Here is a 16,442-nt window from a genome sequence, read left to right as displayed (position 1 = left end):
ATTGATGACAACAATAACAGTATTCAGGATTCAGCTGTACTGACCTTATTAGTGTTTATTTCTAAGTGGATCATAATATCTGGGTTCATTATTTAACCCGAGTAAATAATTTCTGTGACTTTCGAGGCTAAGTGCAAAATGTATACAACAGTTGCAACCCAGGATAACATCTTTATTACAACTTTATTGTGAGATGCATGGAAGTGATGCCATTGGAGGCAACGGTGAGCATGAACATGTATCTTTCACTCCCTTTGTTTTCATGGGGACGGTCCCTTATTTATGTATGTATAAAAAACTGATCTGCTCAACTGTAACAGATTGTACTGAGCAGATGATGGAATGGTTATTATTGGCCTGAGTGCCTTCCTGATTTATAAATCTTCATGATTTATGGGGGAGAAAAAACTAATGAATAAAGAAATATGCTCTTGGACTACCCTGGAGACTCTCCAGTAAGTAAGCATTAACTCCACACATATGTGTATCCCTCCTGTGTTTTGAAGTGTGTGAACTTGCACCCAAAGTGTTAGTGTTCATATGAGCTTTAGGGGAGGATATTTCCTAAGATGCAGAAGAACTGGACAATGTGTTTCATAAAAAGCTTCCCTTAGCCGAGTGTAAAGAACGTAAGTCTGAGTTTTCAATCTAAATGGAGAAAACTTAAATCATTGTTTGCATCATGTTCAAATTTAAAGTTTTGCAGATACTGTAGATGATATTAGTCTGTTATGTTGAACAGTTTTTCCGTTTCCTGTGTTTCTGAGCCCTGTTCCCTTTGCAAAATTAGCATTATATTATCAGCCAAGTTTCACCATGAATGAGGCTTTTTAGGTCATTGTAGCCAGAACAAAGGTTCCTGGTCAAAGTTTTCCTGGTTGTCCTGGTGCTTTTAAAGAATTTGTTGTTTGATTTGCTTCGCGCGAGCACTCTGCTCCAGGCTCTGCTCAGCTCAGTGTGCTGAACCCTGTGCCTCTTTGTTGCTGCTGTGTCTTCTGGGTTACTCTTAACTGCTGTTGTGCTTATTTGAAGAGAATGATTATGTTTGGTCTCTTTTCACTGGGCAGTTAAATTTTTGGATGAACCTGGAGACTTTGTCTTGCCCTGGCACCGGAATTCAAAGGCGTTGCTGACTATTGGCAGTGTTTTAAAGCTGAACTGCTGTGTTTTGCTTCCACAGGCTTGTGGATGACAGATGCGTGGTGCAGCCCGATACCGGCGACCTGGCCAATCCACCCAAGAAGTTCAGAGGTGAGTGAGACTGAGACAAGGGTTTAGGCAAGTCCTGGGCCAGTGGCAAGGATTGCATTTTTCATTTCTGGTAGGATTGTGCACCATCAGATGTTTCTACCTCTAACTACAGAATCAAGCACACACACAAATAATTAAGTGCAAAGGGTATGAATAAAAACAACCATTACTAACTACCACCATCTATTCATAGCAGAGCTCTTGATTATGATGTTATAAGTTTATTTCATTTATCGTTATTGTTTAACAGATGCTTTGCAGGAGACACACATAGCTTACAGTTTTTCTAAAATGAAGAGTATATGCTATGCTCTTTTCAGGAAGTACTTTATTAAACAATACAAAAGATCCTGAAGTAGGGCTTGATGCAGCAACATTCTATCATCATATCATATGTAACTTAGTTTTACATTTATCATCATGCTGACCATCTCTGACTGCCTCTAATTAAAATTCAAAGGAGGCTGGGGGAGGTTTTAATCCTTGGTAAATTAATGATAACTGTACAAAGTAAAAATGTTAGTTTTTTGCTTTGCAGTTCTTTGTTTTATTCTGAAGTATGATAGAAGGGCAGAAGTATACAGTTCAGAGGGAATTTTTACATTATTAAACAACTGAATGATACAAGTTAAAGGTGTTTGTGTGTCTCTGACTTAGAGTGAACAAGAAAAACAGTCAATTCTTTGACTTTCAGAACCACGTTTATTACATTTGTATTAAGTTAAACACACTTATGCCAGTGATGTCAGACACAATTAAATATCTAGTGGTGGACAATGAGCTTAATGGTTTACTCAGATTAGTTGCGAAAACCAACTTGTTGTGGTATGTGAAAAGTACACCAGCAATGGATGCGTGTATAGGCACGTGTTATTGTTTCAGAGGTGGTTTGGTACGCTGTCCTTGCTGTGAAAGAATTTTACAGCCCTAGCTGTGTTCAGTCTGTTTGCTAAGCCTCCAAAAGGTTGTACCTTATCAAAGCAGTCACTTTGTGACATTGATGAAGTAAGATGTCTTTTCTCTGTTCTGACCTTGATGTACATAAGAATGTTTCCCATGCTTTGCACTTTAAAATCACAAGGAATTTCTGTGTGTGAGATTTTATCAATGACCTCCCTTTTGTCTCCACAGTTCTGCTGTAGTTTGTTGTATGCATGAAAAAACAACACATTAACAAATGTTAATAGATTTTTACTGTAATATGGTACAGGAAATGAGGAACCATGTATTTAGCTTGTGTGTCCTCTGATAATGTCTAAACTATTTTGACTGAATGAATTTGATAAATTTAACATAAGATCATGAAGTGTTATATTGTGATTAAAATGTTTGTCTATGGCAAAAATGAAAATTGTGTAGCCCATCATACAACTCTTCAGTGAAGTCAGCACAAATGTTTTTAATAATTTAGTGTTTTTTGTCTTGTTGAATTGGCCAGTGTTAATTAACCCACTACAGCCTTTAAAACAGTGAATCAGAACTGAAAGAGCAACTTCCTAATACTATTACCCCCCTTGAAATATGATTATGAGACATGATATGAAGTTGTATACAATTTAATTTAGGAAGTTTTAGGCAAACAAAAGCCCTGTGAGTGAATCCTTAGAAATGTTAACTGATTTTTAGGAAATCCTGAGAGTGAACAACCACTGTTGGTTTCCTTCCACACTCTAAAGATGCGTTTTGGGTGAATTGGCAGCACTAAATTGCCCACCGTTTGTGAGTGCGTGTTTGTTATTATGCTGTGATGTAATGGCATCTGTGCGTATGACAGCAAGCAGGCTTTCAAGTCACCTGGTTAAGGTTATTGGCATCTCCATGTCATGTGACCATCCTGCTCCCAAGGCTGAGGTGCCTTTTGGCTGTCAGCTACTTGGTATGAAATGATTGCAAAGTGTTGTTCTTTAATGTCATTACACAGCCTGTGCTACACCTTGGCAGTGTTTGCTTATCAGGCGGGATTTCAAATTCCTTTATAAAACAAGTCTGAGATTCCCAGCCATTCCTTCTAAATTATAGGGCTACTGATATTAATTTCTCAGTTTACATTGACATATTTCTCAGTTTAATAGTCTTGTATTCAAATTTTCTTGTGCAACACTTTTCCATTGCCACTAAATTTTGTTGAAACTGAAATGATCTTAGGGTGAGCAACTGTGCAGTGACACATTTCCATTTTCAACCCATTGTGAGATTCACTCCAGTTTGAAATGAACTGGTGAGAATACCACATAATGGTATTTATAACCACATGGTTAATATTGACGTCTGCAGAAAATCAAGCTGATTTCAAGCTTTTACGTTTCACAGTGTAAAAAGACGACACGGGCCTGTCCTGGAAGTGCAGATCAACAGCAAGCTCAGTATGTGCCAAATGTTCATCTCTCCTCTGTTTTCCACCAGACTGCCTGTTCAAGGTGTGTCCCATGAACAGGTATTCTGCCCAAAAGCAGTATTGGAAGGCCAAGCAAGGCAAACAGGGCAATAACACAGAAGAGGACCTACTGAAGAAGTTACAGGTAATTGCCTCTGGTCAGAAACCAGTCCATGCTCTCTCAAAGAGGAAGTGAAATTTCAGCAATAATTTCTTGAGTCATTCCACTGTAAAGTTTAGGTTCAAGTTGAAAATGCACTTTCATGAGGGGTGTTAATGTTCATGTTCCAGTAAAATATGATGTAACTTCTTGATATTGAGTTTGTAAGTAGAAACATATATGCTTTTAATTTCAAGGAAATGAAAATATGTATTTTATACTGTAACCTCATGCAGCATGTTGCATAGGGGTTAAAGCCAATGCCTTGCAGTCTAAAGGTCCTTGGTTTGAATCTCACTCATACTGTAGTGTCCTTGACCAAGGTACTTAACCTGAATTATTACACTAAGGATACCGTGATATATAAATGGGTTTGAGTGTAAAAAAACATCTAACAGTCAGTCATCTTCAACAGAAATCAGATAAGTAAAACACTTTCTAAACCAGCTCTCGTATATAATTGACTGTGATTAAAATCTCAGATAGTAGTAGTCTTTCATGTTGAGTGCCCAGAATTGTTCTTATATGCTCATCTGAATAATTTTTTCAAGTTGTGTAATATTTGTATTAGTATATAAAGATGCAACACAGTTATGCAGATGATCTCTACCATCAGGTTTAGGTAGACATACAATGGCATCTTACGCACGTTTCACTTGCATGGTGTCAGCTTTATGTCGGTGACCCTCTGGGGAAAAAATAGACCCCCCAATGCTAGTGTAAGTTGCTACTCCACTCTTCAGGATAAACGTTGATTTGCGGTGAACTTTGATAAATGTGACTATGCAGCAGAACTCGGAGGAGGAACAGGAGAATACCACAGCTGCAGAACACTGTGACCGTGGTGTGGTTGGCATTGGAAACAGGATCCTCGTCTGTTGACACCTGAGGAGCCTCCTCTGAGAACACCAGGTCACAGTTTCCATCTTCCTGTTTTCCCAGCATGCAGCTGAACTGGAACAGAAGCAGAACGAGTCGGAAAACAAGAAGCTGCTGGGAGAAGTGGTCAAGTACAATAATGTCATCCAGGTAAAGCAGCTATTTGTTTTGTTGGAATTTCAAGATCCTTCTGCAGTGCTTTTTACAAAGGAATGAACTGACTGTGGAATTGAAGATGTATTAGTTACACACTATCGTCTAGGCTGGGTTGATGAGCTAGGGCTGTACTCCAGGGTGATAAAATAGTGCTTGATACGTATGTGATTTTTAAAAACTTGGTCTTTAATGTGGCCATCTGTCTTGCAGAGTTACTTTCTGGAATGGTGCAGCAGTTAGTTTCTGTGGATTTCTGTTTGTCTTTAAGTGTCATAATAGATGACAATCTGTGACAAGTGGTGACCTATCTTGGACCAATTGACTTAAGCATGCTTTATGTAAATTACTGTATTCAGTTGCTTAATAGTCACATTTTTTCAAAGTTTTTCAAAATTGAGGAGTTCATGTATCTACCATAAGTAGTTATACCGAAGCGTTTTGGATTTAGCGCCTCAAAGGTACAGCAGCATGGCTTCAATTTGGAATTGAATGTGAACTTGTTAGTCTGCTACCTTCTGAAAAACGTGCAGTCCTGAGGTTGAATCAGATAGTGTTTTCTTGCCTTTAAATTCTTCTCTCCTTTTTCATTCTCTCTGGAGTGAGAACAGCACCGTTTGTGAATTACAATAATTTGTGATTGTACAAAATAGGCTGCTTCACTGGACTTCCAGATGGCTTCTCTATACTGCCATACTATGCTCTCCTTTATTTTTAGAGATGTTAAACTGCAATATTAACATTCGGTTGGTGATTTTAATGTTTATTGGCGATGTATTTCCATAAGAGATTAACAGGCTACTGCTGAAGCCTCAGGCTTTTAAATTCAAATGATGTGGTCTGTACACTTTATGATATTTCTCTGCACTGAAGCTTACTTCACTGACAAAGATGATCCATCTTTCACTGCTTTAAATTCAACATACGGATTTATGTTTTTAAGTTTTATGAAGCCGTTAATATGTTTCATCTGCTTTAACAGCCGTTATGATGGGGTTTTAATTAGCTTCATTCAGTTGAGTTTCATTGTGCTTCTGGACCCAAAGGTTGTAAGTTTGAATCCCACCACCAGCTGTAGTACCCTTGAGTATGGTGCATATCCTAAATTGTTCCAGTGAAATTACTCAGCTGTATAAATGGGTAAATAACTGGAAGTAGCTTAACATTGTATGTCTCTTTGGAGAATAGTGTCAACTAAATGAATAAATGTAATATTTTCTCCAGACCTTATTTTAAATATATTAAAATATCAGTGCTTTGTTTTAGTGTCTCACTGTTGCTGTGACTTTATGTGTATAAATACTCTCATTTTTGCAGTTACTGCACATCAAGAGCAACAAGTACCTGACAGTGAATAAGCGGCTCCCAGCCCTGCTGGAGAAGAATGCCATGCGTGTTTCCCTGGACCCGTCAGGCAATGAGGGCTCCTGGTTCTACATCCAGCCTTTCTGGAAGCTGCGCAGTGAAGGGGATAATGTAAGTTGCTCTGCAGGATGGGGAAGGGTGCAGTGCTGGTCACTTAATTATACGTCTCCCCATCTTTACATTGTATAGTGTTGCATGTGTAGATGCCATTTCCCTTCCCAGTAGTTTTTTTTTTTTATGCAGTCTGTGGTAGTTATTTCGCATTTGGACATCTTAAGTATTACTGTGATGCTCTTTCACTGAAGCTGAATCATGTTAAATGAGAGTCTATTTGTTGCTTTAGAAAATGACTTTTACTGAAATAATCTCCTTAATTCACAGCACAGTGGTTATGTTGTTTGAATTGCTATACAAAGCTACACTCACTTGTTACACAGTAAATGGTTTTTTTTTTTTCTTTCCCCCCCCTTCAAATCTACTAGGTGACTTAAGACAACATTGCTTTATGGATCCTATTGCTTAAATGTCTTTTAGATTCTTAGTGTAATCTTCAGTGTTAAATTTCTAATTAAGTCTTCAAACTTCCAAAGTGTTCATTGTCTTGTTGGAATTGTCTGCCACCTATCAAGGTGATGGTATTTGAAAGGGCTCATGTTGTTTTTGTGTTTCCTTAATGTGCCCGGTCTCTCCTGTCCCCTAACCTGAAGCAGCTCATGGGTAAAGGTATCACTGTCGCCGGCAAAGCATGCAGAGTGAATCCCTGCATTGCCCATGTGGTGATGGCATGTGGCGGTTTATCCGTTTGCACGCTAACTATGAGGTTTCACTCCAGAGCTTCCTGCTGCTCAGGCAGTTCCTTTGGTGTAAAAGTTTTGTCTCTGTGGGGAAAAATTTCCAGATTCTTTTTAATTCCACAAAATTCTGGGATTACATATGGTTGTAAGGTCCAGTTTTTGGCTTAGTGGAAAAGCATAATGTCATGATTATGCTTTAATATAACTGTTTAGAATTAAACATTTTGAGCTTTAACTTGAATCTTGTATCTGCACCATTTGCGAGTGTTGCAGACATTTTTGGTTAATCAGTATAGTAGCAAAGTAACCTATGCACAGACTGCTGAGAATAAATGCTGAAGTATACTCTTTGAACCTGTGCAGCTTTAACAGAATCATATGACATTTTATTTTTGCAAAAACTACATTTCAGAGGGTAAATTTCAAAAGATAGCACATAGAAGACCTATGACATAACAGGATGGTTTGTAGTCAGAGATACATGCAGGTATGTTTTGACTGGGTTTAAAATGAATGGTATTAGTTGTTTCAACATAATCTCATCAGATTTATTTTGAGATAACACTGTTCTGGAGAGTTTATCATGTGCCCATGTTTCCTGTAAGTCACAAGACTGAGCATGAGTCCACAGTGCACTGATGCCCAAGTTACTGAAATGCTGACCATCCCACTTGCTGCGTGCTGTCACCTGAACACGTTGCTTGTGAGATCTTTAATACCGAATGACTGCCCTCTTATTGCCACGGATTTTACTTGTCTATATCTGTGTGAATGACGTAGTGCCACGTTGAGCAAATTAAGAGTTGAAAGTTGGCCAGCTGGAGTGTTTTAGCCAGTGTCGCTGACTGTCGTCCTCTCTATCAGTCTGCAGTGCTGGCTTATCTCCCTGGTGTCTGTGTACTCTGGCTCCTTTACTTACAAACACAGTTGGGACTGAAATTCTGTTAACGTGTGTGTGATTTGTTCTTAAATAACTTCAAGATTGTCACAATCACTGCAAGCTTAGTAATATAGATGACTATCAATTTATCTACAGGTAAAGTTATTTAAAAGTATTAAAGAACTTTTTTCCATATTACAGCTTTATTTAACATTTTTTAATGTTTACATTTATTTGTGTAGCTGACACTTTTCTCCAAAGTGACTTACATTGTTAAGGTCACTGTGTTAAAGTACATTATAATTAAACTGTTAAATAACTGAAAATAAATGTGTTCTTTCCACAAACTCTAATTTAATGCTGATTAATTTAGTCCCAATGGTCCTCATATTATTGATTGCAGACACAAGCTGTAAACACTGGAAATGAGTTTAATGAAGGTGGTTCCACCCTCTATTTTTATTTTCATGTAGTACATGCCATCTACTGGCTGGATATGAAAATGCGGGTCAGTTTCTCTCTGGGAAAGATATTTGTATGTTCAAAAATTAGTAATTCAGTTGTTTGTAACACCAGGAGCCAGTGTACAGTGTTGTTCTTCTTCACTTCCCTCTTCAGAGTCCCGTCACCCTCTTTGTTCATGGTTTTTTAGCGTTGCCCCACTCAGTCTTGATGTTTTCTTTGTGTTGCACTAGTGTGTTTATGTTGAGGTGGAGTTCTGTTCCCCTGTTTGCATATGTGAGCTGATCTGCAGTGCTGTCTACCTTCCTCTGTCTGTGTTAGTCTCCTGTCTGCATTCCTCACCCTGTGTGCAGTAACCTTCTAACCATTTCCACGTGTGTGTGTCCCCCAGGTGGTAGTCGGTGATAAGGTGGTGCTGATGCCTATGAATGCTGGGCAACCCCTGCATGCCAGCAACATTGAGCTGCTGGACAACCCTGGCTGCAAGGAGGTGAGCTACCCCTGGTGTGCTCCCTGGCTCAGTTTCTGTGTGTACTGTTATGCTGCCATATGAACTCCATGACCTATGCAGGCATGACAGCTAATGTGCTTAATGTCCTCCAAATGACAGGTCAATGCCTTGAACTGCAACACCAGCTGGAAGGTTACCCTCTTCATGAAATTCAGTGACTACAGGGATGATGTCTTGAAAGGAGTGAGTGCATTCTCTACTGTTTACGTTCCACAGAAAATACATTTCCAGTATAGGAGAGAATTGCTTTTTTTCCTGAGTTGACCGTGTGTTTGGCAAGCAGTATGATTCAGGAGAACCAAAAACGTTTCTGTGGGCATCTAGACACATCCATACCACCACCATCTCTTGCCACTGCATTTTGCACCACATTTCCTCTCCGTTTTCTGTACTAATCTGCACTCCACATTGTGTTACTTTGCTCCTGCCACACAGGATAGTCCCTTCTTCTGCATATGTTATCTTACATAAATGGCCAAGGCATTGGCCTGTCACTAGGGACAGCTGGTAGCGTAGTGGTTAGAGTTGCTGCCTTTGGAGCAGGTTCGATTCCCACCTCATGCTGTAGTACCCTTGAGCAAGGTACTTACTCTGAATTGCTCCAGTAAAATTCCCAGCTGTATAAATGGGTAAATAAGTAACTAAATATTGTAAGTTGCGTAGTGAAATGTGTCAGCTGAATGAATAAATGTAAATGTGAGTGCAAGCTCTTGGTTTATTATGAAATGGCCATTTTGTATTTATTTGATTCATCTGAACATTTAACAAAGATAATATTTCCCAACATTGCTAGGAAGGAGATTCCTGCATGACCCAGATTTGCAAACATCTCTTGCCAGAATGTTCTGAGTAGCTGAGCTGTAATAATATACATGGGTACCTTAAGGGCACTTCATTATATTAATGTACCAGTATGCCTGCTTACAGTAGACAATATACATGGTTGACATTGCTTATCTGCGGCTTTGACAGAATGTTTCGGATGGCTGCACTTTTGTGTTGTTGGCAGTAGACGCAATCTCATGTTTTCGTTGCTCCAGGGTGACGTAGTGCGGCTCTTTCACGCCGAGCAGGAGAAGTTCTTGACCTGCGATGAATACAAGAAGCAGCAGCATGTCTTCCTGAGGACCACACTGCGCCAGTCTGCAACCTCAGCCACCAGCTCCAAGGCACTCTGGGAAGTTGAGGCAAGACCAGAGTACCTGCTATCCCCCCCCCCCCCCCCCCCCCCCCTTTATTTATTTAGGTCACTCAATTATTCCAAGTACCCATAATTTAAAAAAACCCAAAAGTATGATTTAATATCCACTTTAACTCTATTTTGGTGCCATCTTAAAACAATCACATATCCACTTGTAGTTGTTACCACTTGTAGTTGTCTGGTCGTAGGGTGTAAAGTGTGGTACACCATGGAAACATTCCAGCCGTACTGAACAAATGTTTTGCTATCTAATACCTTAACTTTTGTTGCAGGTTGTGCACTATGATCCCTGCCGAGGTGGTGCTGGACAGTGGAACAGCCTCTTCCGCTTCAAGCACTTGGCCACTGGAAACTACCTTGCTGCTGAGGTGAGAATTGGGCTCCTCTTCTACCTTTATAGCTCTATTTCTGGCCCTCCCAACAGTTGTTTTTTTTTTTTTTACTGTTTTCATTCTATGTATTCCTTGGAGAAAGTTTATTTTAAAAAAGGTGTATAAAAATTTTCCTTTCCATTCAGTCTGACTAAAAAAGCTAAAAATCTATAATAACTGAAACTAATATCAGTGCTTTGTGGATTTTCATGGTGCATCTGGTAAATTGCTGTTTCTAGCGTTTTTTACAATTCAAAGTATATGTAGAAAAATTATAATGGATGCCACAGTAATGCAGTATGTGGAACTTGCACCATACAGGTCTTGTGCTCTGGGTTCAAATGTGGGTTTGAATCTTGCTCTGTATTTGTGGAGTTTGCATGTTCTTCTTTGTGTCCTTGTCAGTTTCCTGCAGGTGCTGTGGTTTCTAAATTTCATAACTTAAAAATTAGTCTATCAGCCTTTATGATTAAAGGTCATTGTTATGCAGGTTAAATTAGTTATGTTCAGATTCTTGTCTTGATGAACATAATAGCAAAGCAGGAAAAATTTGTGAGTTAAATTTTTTTGTTTGCGTCATGGCAGAAGATTGTGTGACTTGTGCTTGCCTTTGTCACTGGGTTGTCAAACAATACAAAATAAAAATGATTTTGAAAGGACCCTCTCAATTAGAGCCCCTCCTCTGCCTCCTTGACTTCACCAATAACACGGCCTTTATGTTGGGCCAGGAGTTGGAGATTGACTGGCTGGTTCACTTCAAGCGTGGACCTGCAAGCAACATGCTCATTTTCTCTCTGCTGTTTTTCAGGTGGTGTAAGTCAGAAGGTGTTTCTCTTTCCCATCTCTCTCAAACAGTAGGGACTGGGAGACAAGTATTTCCTTTGTCATGGGACTAATAGGAATTGAACAACAGGGCATTCCTGTCTCTTGTGAACTTTGAGTAGATAGTGCTGACATTTCAAGGTTCAAGTTTATTACTTTACTTGAACACTTCATGTTTGAGAATTTGGCATGAACCATATTTGAATATTTTTCTGTCCATTACATTAATTTTGAAATTATTACGTCAGTAATATGCTACATGTAGATCCCCCTGGTAATGTGTGGAGATGAGGTCAGTGTAACACATGGTAACTGTGGTACAGAAACAGGCAGCAGGTCTGGACCAGTGCACAGTGTTCATGTGAGGTCTTTTCATAATTGCATATAAAAAGCTGGAAACTTTGCTTGTTGCTATCAACCTGTTCTGTTGCTTTGTTAGCACTCTTATCTTATAAAAAAAAAAAAAAAAAACGTCCTGCAGTTGAGCACATTCGTACAGCTTAGTTTGACAAAGTGAAACTTGGGTTAAGTACTGTTCAAAAGGGTGCTTGAATTGTGGTTCCACGGTGGTTGTCATGGAAGTCATGGTCATTCTTTGTAGTCGTTTCTCTGTGAATTGGAACTGACGTTGAGAGAGAGAGAGAGGTGTGCAGCAGATGGCAGTATTCACACTGAAATCCTTCACTGTCTCTGCAGTGAAGTAGTCCAAGGAAGGATTGTTGCAGTTTTTATTTAAATAATTATTTACAAATAACTCTCAATGTCATTGAAAAACAACAGCCGATTGTAATGTGTAAGTAGTATAGATATTTAAGTTTCTGGTCACTCATAGTGATGTGTGACAGCTGTGTAATGCTTGTCTGACGAGAACCTCAGTTAATGAATTGTTAATTGAATTTAGATTCTGTGAGCTCTTGAAGGGAAAATGGCTCTCATGGTAGTTGATCTTTGAAAGTCAGCTCTTCTTACAGGTGAACCCTGACTATCGAGACGACAGCATGGAGTCCAGTGGGGCGGTAAGTGTTGCCATGGACTGCTCTTGGCTCTCGCTCTGGCTGACACTGGTAATGCCCCCATCCTCCTCCATGCCCAGCCCGCTGAGACCTCTCAGCTGGTTGCACCTTCCTGCAGTTGGCCTCGGCTGCCCACGCTGTCCACAGCAGTGTTACGCAATCCTGCCCACTCCCACTCCGGCACATGCACACGCAACAGTGAGAGCAGTACCCCACATGTTGAGCCCCCCTTCCCTCCCTGACGTATTAGTATTCTGCCAGAGCTGCTGCAGCCTGAGCACAGACAGGGCTCCTTACATAATGTCTGCTTCTGGGGGCACCCAGGGGGAGGTGGACGTGCTGTCTGCATCAGCACTGGGGGGAGCCGCCCGTTCTGGCAGGAGGGCTTGGAGATAGAGCGAGGGCAGGAGTGAGAGAGTGGGTGAGAGGTGTGTGTATATATAAGGAAAGTGAGGAAGAGAGAGGAAGTACAGAGGATGGAAAAGAGAGGGAACAAGGTATTTAGAGAGTGAAAGGAGGGAAGAAGGTTGAAGTAGGTAGAAAAGGAGTAAAGGGGTAAAATAAGTTACAAAAGCAGGAAGTGGGTGGGTATGCAAGAGAGGGCGATGTGGGAAGAGAAAACAAACACTTGCCAGTGATCACGAGTTACTGCAGGAGTTAACCGTTCTTGTCGTGCCCCTCCATCTGTATCCCTTATAGGAAGACCCTGGTCTACAAAAATATGCTGATACATGCAATGCTTATACAATTACATACACATTAATGCATCTGGCAGATGCCTTTCTCCAAAGTGATGTACAGCTGAGAGAAAAGTGCATCAACCGACTGAAGGCTTAGATGCAAACAATTTTTGATGCACAAAGGACTGAAGTTGTCATGGATAAGTACTGGAATATGTACCCTATGAAAGAGACATATGAACAGGAAAATGCGTAGGTAAGAAGTACCAGGCAGTGAAGGACTAACTTATGGTTTTAGGAGTTCAGAAGCAAAATTGGTCTGAAATAGTTCTGAGACGGTTTTTGATTTTTCTGAGGTATTCAGCAGTCCTGTGGGACAAAGGGAGCTCAGTTGGAGATAAAAATGAGAACCAACAGGTTTTTGATTTTTTTTTTTTTTTCCCCCTCCCTTCATCTGTGTGAGTGGGTCTACCAAATGGCCAGAAGTGAAGGAGCAGTGTTATTGCTGGTGTTTAGGGAGTAACCAAGCATAGGTATTGTACTGAAGCAAATTTTAAGGAGGCCATTGCTGTTTTATGTGGAGGAAAAAAGTGTGAAATGGTTGCTTTGAATAAATGTGTGTTCTTGTCGCTAGTAAACTGGTGTAGTAAGCATCTGCGGCTGTGGAACAACATGCCATCATAGATACATAACTAATTGAAATTTGCACCCAAGTGTTGGGTGTTTTGATTAGCTTTTCAAATATTGACTTTCTTTGGGAAAGGTCCAACAAAAAGACATCCATGGGTAATGTTTGTTTGTAATTGCTGTTGGTTTTAATTAATATTCTATGCAGTATCTCTAATCCAAACTTATTTTTTTTTTCTCTTTTTACATGCTTTGTGGTATATGCCTCAGTGGTCTCTGTAATAGTTTTCTCTCGAAGAAAGTAAGTGTGAATAGTGAAGGAAAGTTTTAAAGAGGACTAAAGGTTGGATATTCAGATCTTGTGTGAAATTTGGCCCTGGGCTCCTGCTTTCTGCACTTTTCTGCAACAAGGGAGGGGGGGCCCCTCTGTCTGCAGTCACACAGCAGCCTTGGTTCATTGCAGATTCACAGTCAAAGGATCTCATTCTCTGCAGTCTCACAGCACCATAGCACCTCGCAGCTTCGGTGGGACTGAGGAGTCTGTCTCTGATCTGTGTGCGTGTGTGTCTGCGTACTTGGTGTATGCATTATAATGAATGTTTGTCTGTGCACCTCTGCAGTGGGCGATCATGTTTGCTTTGTCTGGTGTCCCTGTATTTTCAGTGCATTTTTCAGTTAGTTTCTTGTACTGTTGCTTGTTTGCTAGCAAATGACCCATGACCCCCTGTACTACACTCTCCTCCTGCAGACAGAGTGTGACACACTGGCATCAAAGAAGAAGCGACAGGCGGCAGAGAAGATTGCCTACACCCTGGTCTCCGTGCCCCATGGGAATGACATCGCTTCACTGTTTGAGCTGGATGCAACCACCTTGCAGCGGGCTGACTGCCTGGTGCCCAGGTCTGTGGCTGAGCTGCAGACCTTTTAGAGGCTCATTGTTGTTGAGCCCCTGTGCTGCTGCATTATTTGGTGGTCCCTCAGTCTTCAGAATATCAGACTGTAGCAAAGTGTTGAGAGGAAGTCCCCCACTGTGCAACTCCAACACCTGCTTAGCAGGGTTTCCAAACCCTCTGCTCACTCATTAACTCTTGGATGTTAACAAACCCTCGCATTGGACATTGGTTGCTGGATGTTGTTGCCAAGGCCTCCACATATCCTGGCTGCTGAGCACAACCAGCCCCATCCCACACTCAGACAGATATATTGACAGAACAGCTGGCCTGGAAAACAATCAGACACCTGGAATCTCCAGGGCCTTGACAATTCTTACTCTCCAGGGTGCTGTCTCATACAGATGAGAGGCAGGAGAACTCAAAAATGCCAACTCTGTGACTCACTTGCCAAAGCTCAACACTTTTTCTGCTCCTCTTCTATATTTTCAACAAGTGTGCAGGTTACCAAACATAGACTTTGAGTAATCATAAATACAGTCCAACTGCTATAGCATCAGGTAGCAAATTTGATGGATTGATTAATGGAATGGAAATGTAATTTGCTTCCTCAAGTCATGTAAACCCCAGTGCTGTTGTACTGTTAAGCAAGGTATTTACTCTGGTGAAATATGGAGTTGTTAATGCATGTAAAAGTACGTTGTTTTGATAAAAGCCATGAGCAATGCAACAAAATAATAATGAATAACAGACTTCATAAGCCCATTTATGCTATGACTCAGCAACTGCATTGGCTGCTGCGAACCCTTGGTTTAACAGGTTGGTCTTTTTGCTTGCTAATCTCTGTTTGCTGTTTTAAGTGTTGCATTTTCTGCTTTTTCCAGGAACTCCTACGTCAGACTGAGGCACCTGTGCACCAATACATGGGTGACAAGCACCAATGTCCCCATCGACACAGATGAGGAGCGGCCTGTCATGCTCAAGGTTGGAGGATCACAGCCATGTCAATAACCATCATACCATAGTTCTTTCCCTTTTGTAATCTTGCTCTTTGTGAGCAATTTCATATCCAGTGTTCTTTGCTTGGTGGCCTTTTTTCAGTGGTCCCTCTGGAGCATATTCTTGCTGTTGGCCTAACCAAATCTATTGCATGTGTAAAATTTCATTTTTTGATGCATTGGTGCTGGGATTTTTCATGCTGACCAGAACTTAAAGCCATATATGTTGGATTGAAGCATGTGCCATTATGCATTGTTTTTGAGTTGTTGGAAACTTTGTGTTGTGATTGAATTCCATACCATACTCCTTTTTTTGTGGCTTGTAGAATCAATATACAATATGTTCATGTGTTATGAATGTTTGAGTTCGGAATGTTCAAAGCTATATTGCATTTAATTTTTTATTTTATTGTCCTTTCTGTGGGGGGTGTGGTGGTGCAGTGGGTTGGACCGGGTCCTGCTCTCCGGTGGGTTTTCGGTTCGAGTTCTGCTTGGGGTGCCTTGCGACGGACTGGCGTCCCGTCCTGGCTGTGTCCCCTCCCCTTCCGGCCTTGCACCCTGTGTTGCCGGGTTAGGCTCCAGCTCCCCGCGACCCCATATGGGATAAGGGGTTTCAGATGGTGTGTGTGTGTGTGTGTGTGTGTGTGTGTATACTTTCTGCACTTTTCAAAAATTGAGCATGGAGAGAACACAACAAGAATTTCTGCAAACAGCTGTTTGTAGGGGAGTAAAGAGCACCCAAACAATAGGAACATGGACTAGATTAATTGGTCAGACCTCGACACTGCTTACAGCTCATGTCTGGTGTACCTGAGAGTTGGTGATTAAAAGATTAGGGACATTCCATATGTTTATGGGCCGTGAATGGGACTTTGTGTAGGCAAATTATTTTTAATTTCAGTTGTTTTAAACCAGTTTTAAATGAATATCTCCATTTCTACTTTAACTTCAGATAATAATACAAGTCTTCTAGAGAACCTACCCAGTTCATAGATTCAGAGAAACACTGCT

The 16,442-nt window shown here is 40.7% G+C and overlaps 1 protein-coding gene across 4 annotated transcripts in view; it reads left to right on the top strand.

Annotated features, from left to right (window-relative positions):
* Nucleotides 1–16,442, top strand: part of itpr2 (inositol 1,4,5-trisphosphate receptor, type 2) — a 102,466-nt gene that overhangs the window by 4,937 nt on the left and 81,087 nt on the right. For 2 of the 4 annotated variants that reach the window (XM_018765982.2, XM_018765981.2), the window contains exons 2-12: nucleotides 1,181–1,251; nucleotides 3,655–3,770; nucleotides 4,728–4,814; nucleotides 6,135–6,293; nucleotides 8,710–8,808; nucleotides 8,929–9,012; nucleotides 9,870–10,016; nucleotides 10,303–10,398; nucleotides 12,183–12,239; nucleotides 14,292–14,443; nucleotides 15,318–15,417. In XM_018765982.2, the coding sequence (XP_018621498.1) occupies nucleotides 1,181–1,251; nucleotides 3,655–3,770; nucleotides 4,728–4,814; nucleotides 6,135–6,293; nucleotides 8,710–8,808; nucleotides 8,929–9,012; nucleotides 9,870–10,016; nucleotides 10,303–10,398; nucleotides 12,183–12,239; nucleotides 14,292–14,443; nucleotides 15,318–15,417 (1,168 nt within the window). The remainder of the gene's footprint in view (nucleotides 1–1,180; nucleotides 1,252–3,654; nucleotides 3,771–4,727; nucleotides 4,815–6,134; nucleotides 6,294–8,709; nucleotides 8,809–8,928; nucleotides 9,013–9,869; nucleotides 10,017–10,302; nucleotides 10,399–12,182; nucleotides 12,240–14,291; nucleotides 14,444–15,317; nucleotides 15,418–16,442) is intronic. The other 2 variants (XM_018765984.2, XM_018765985.2) reach the window with 2 other exon arrangements.

This window comes from Scleropages formosus, chromosome 5 (assembly GCF_900964775.1).
Source record: "Scleropages formosus chromosome 5, fSclFor1.1, whole genome shotgun sequence".
In the NCBI taxonomy this organism is placed as follows: domain Eukaryota; kingdom Metazoa; phylum Chordata; class Actinopteri; order Osteoglossiformes; family Osteoglossidae; genus Scleropages; species Scleropages formosus.
The sequence above is the reverse complement of the archived record's forward strand: the minus strand, read 5'-3'. Positions and strand labels throughout refer to the sequence as shown.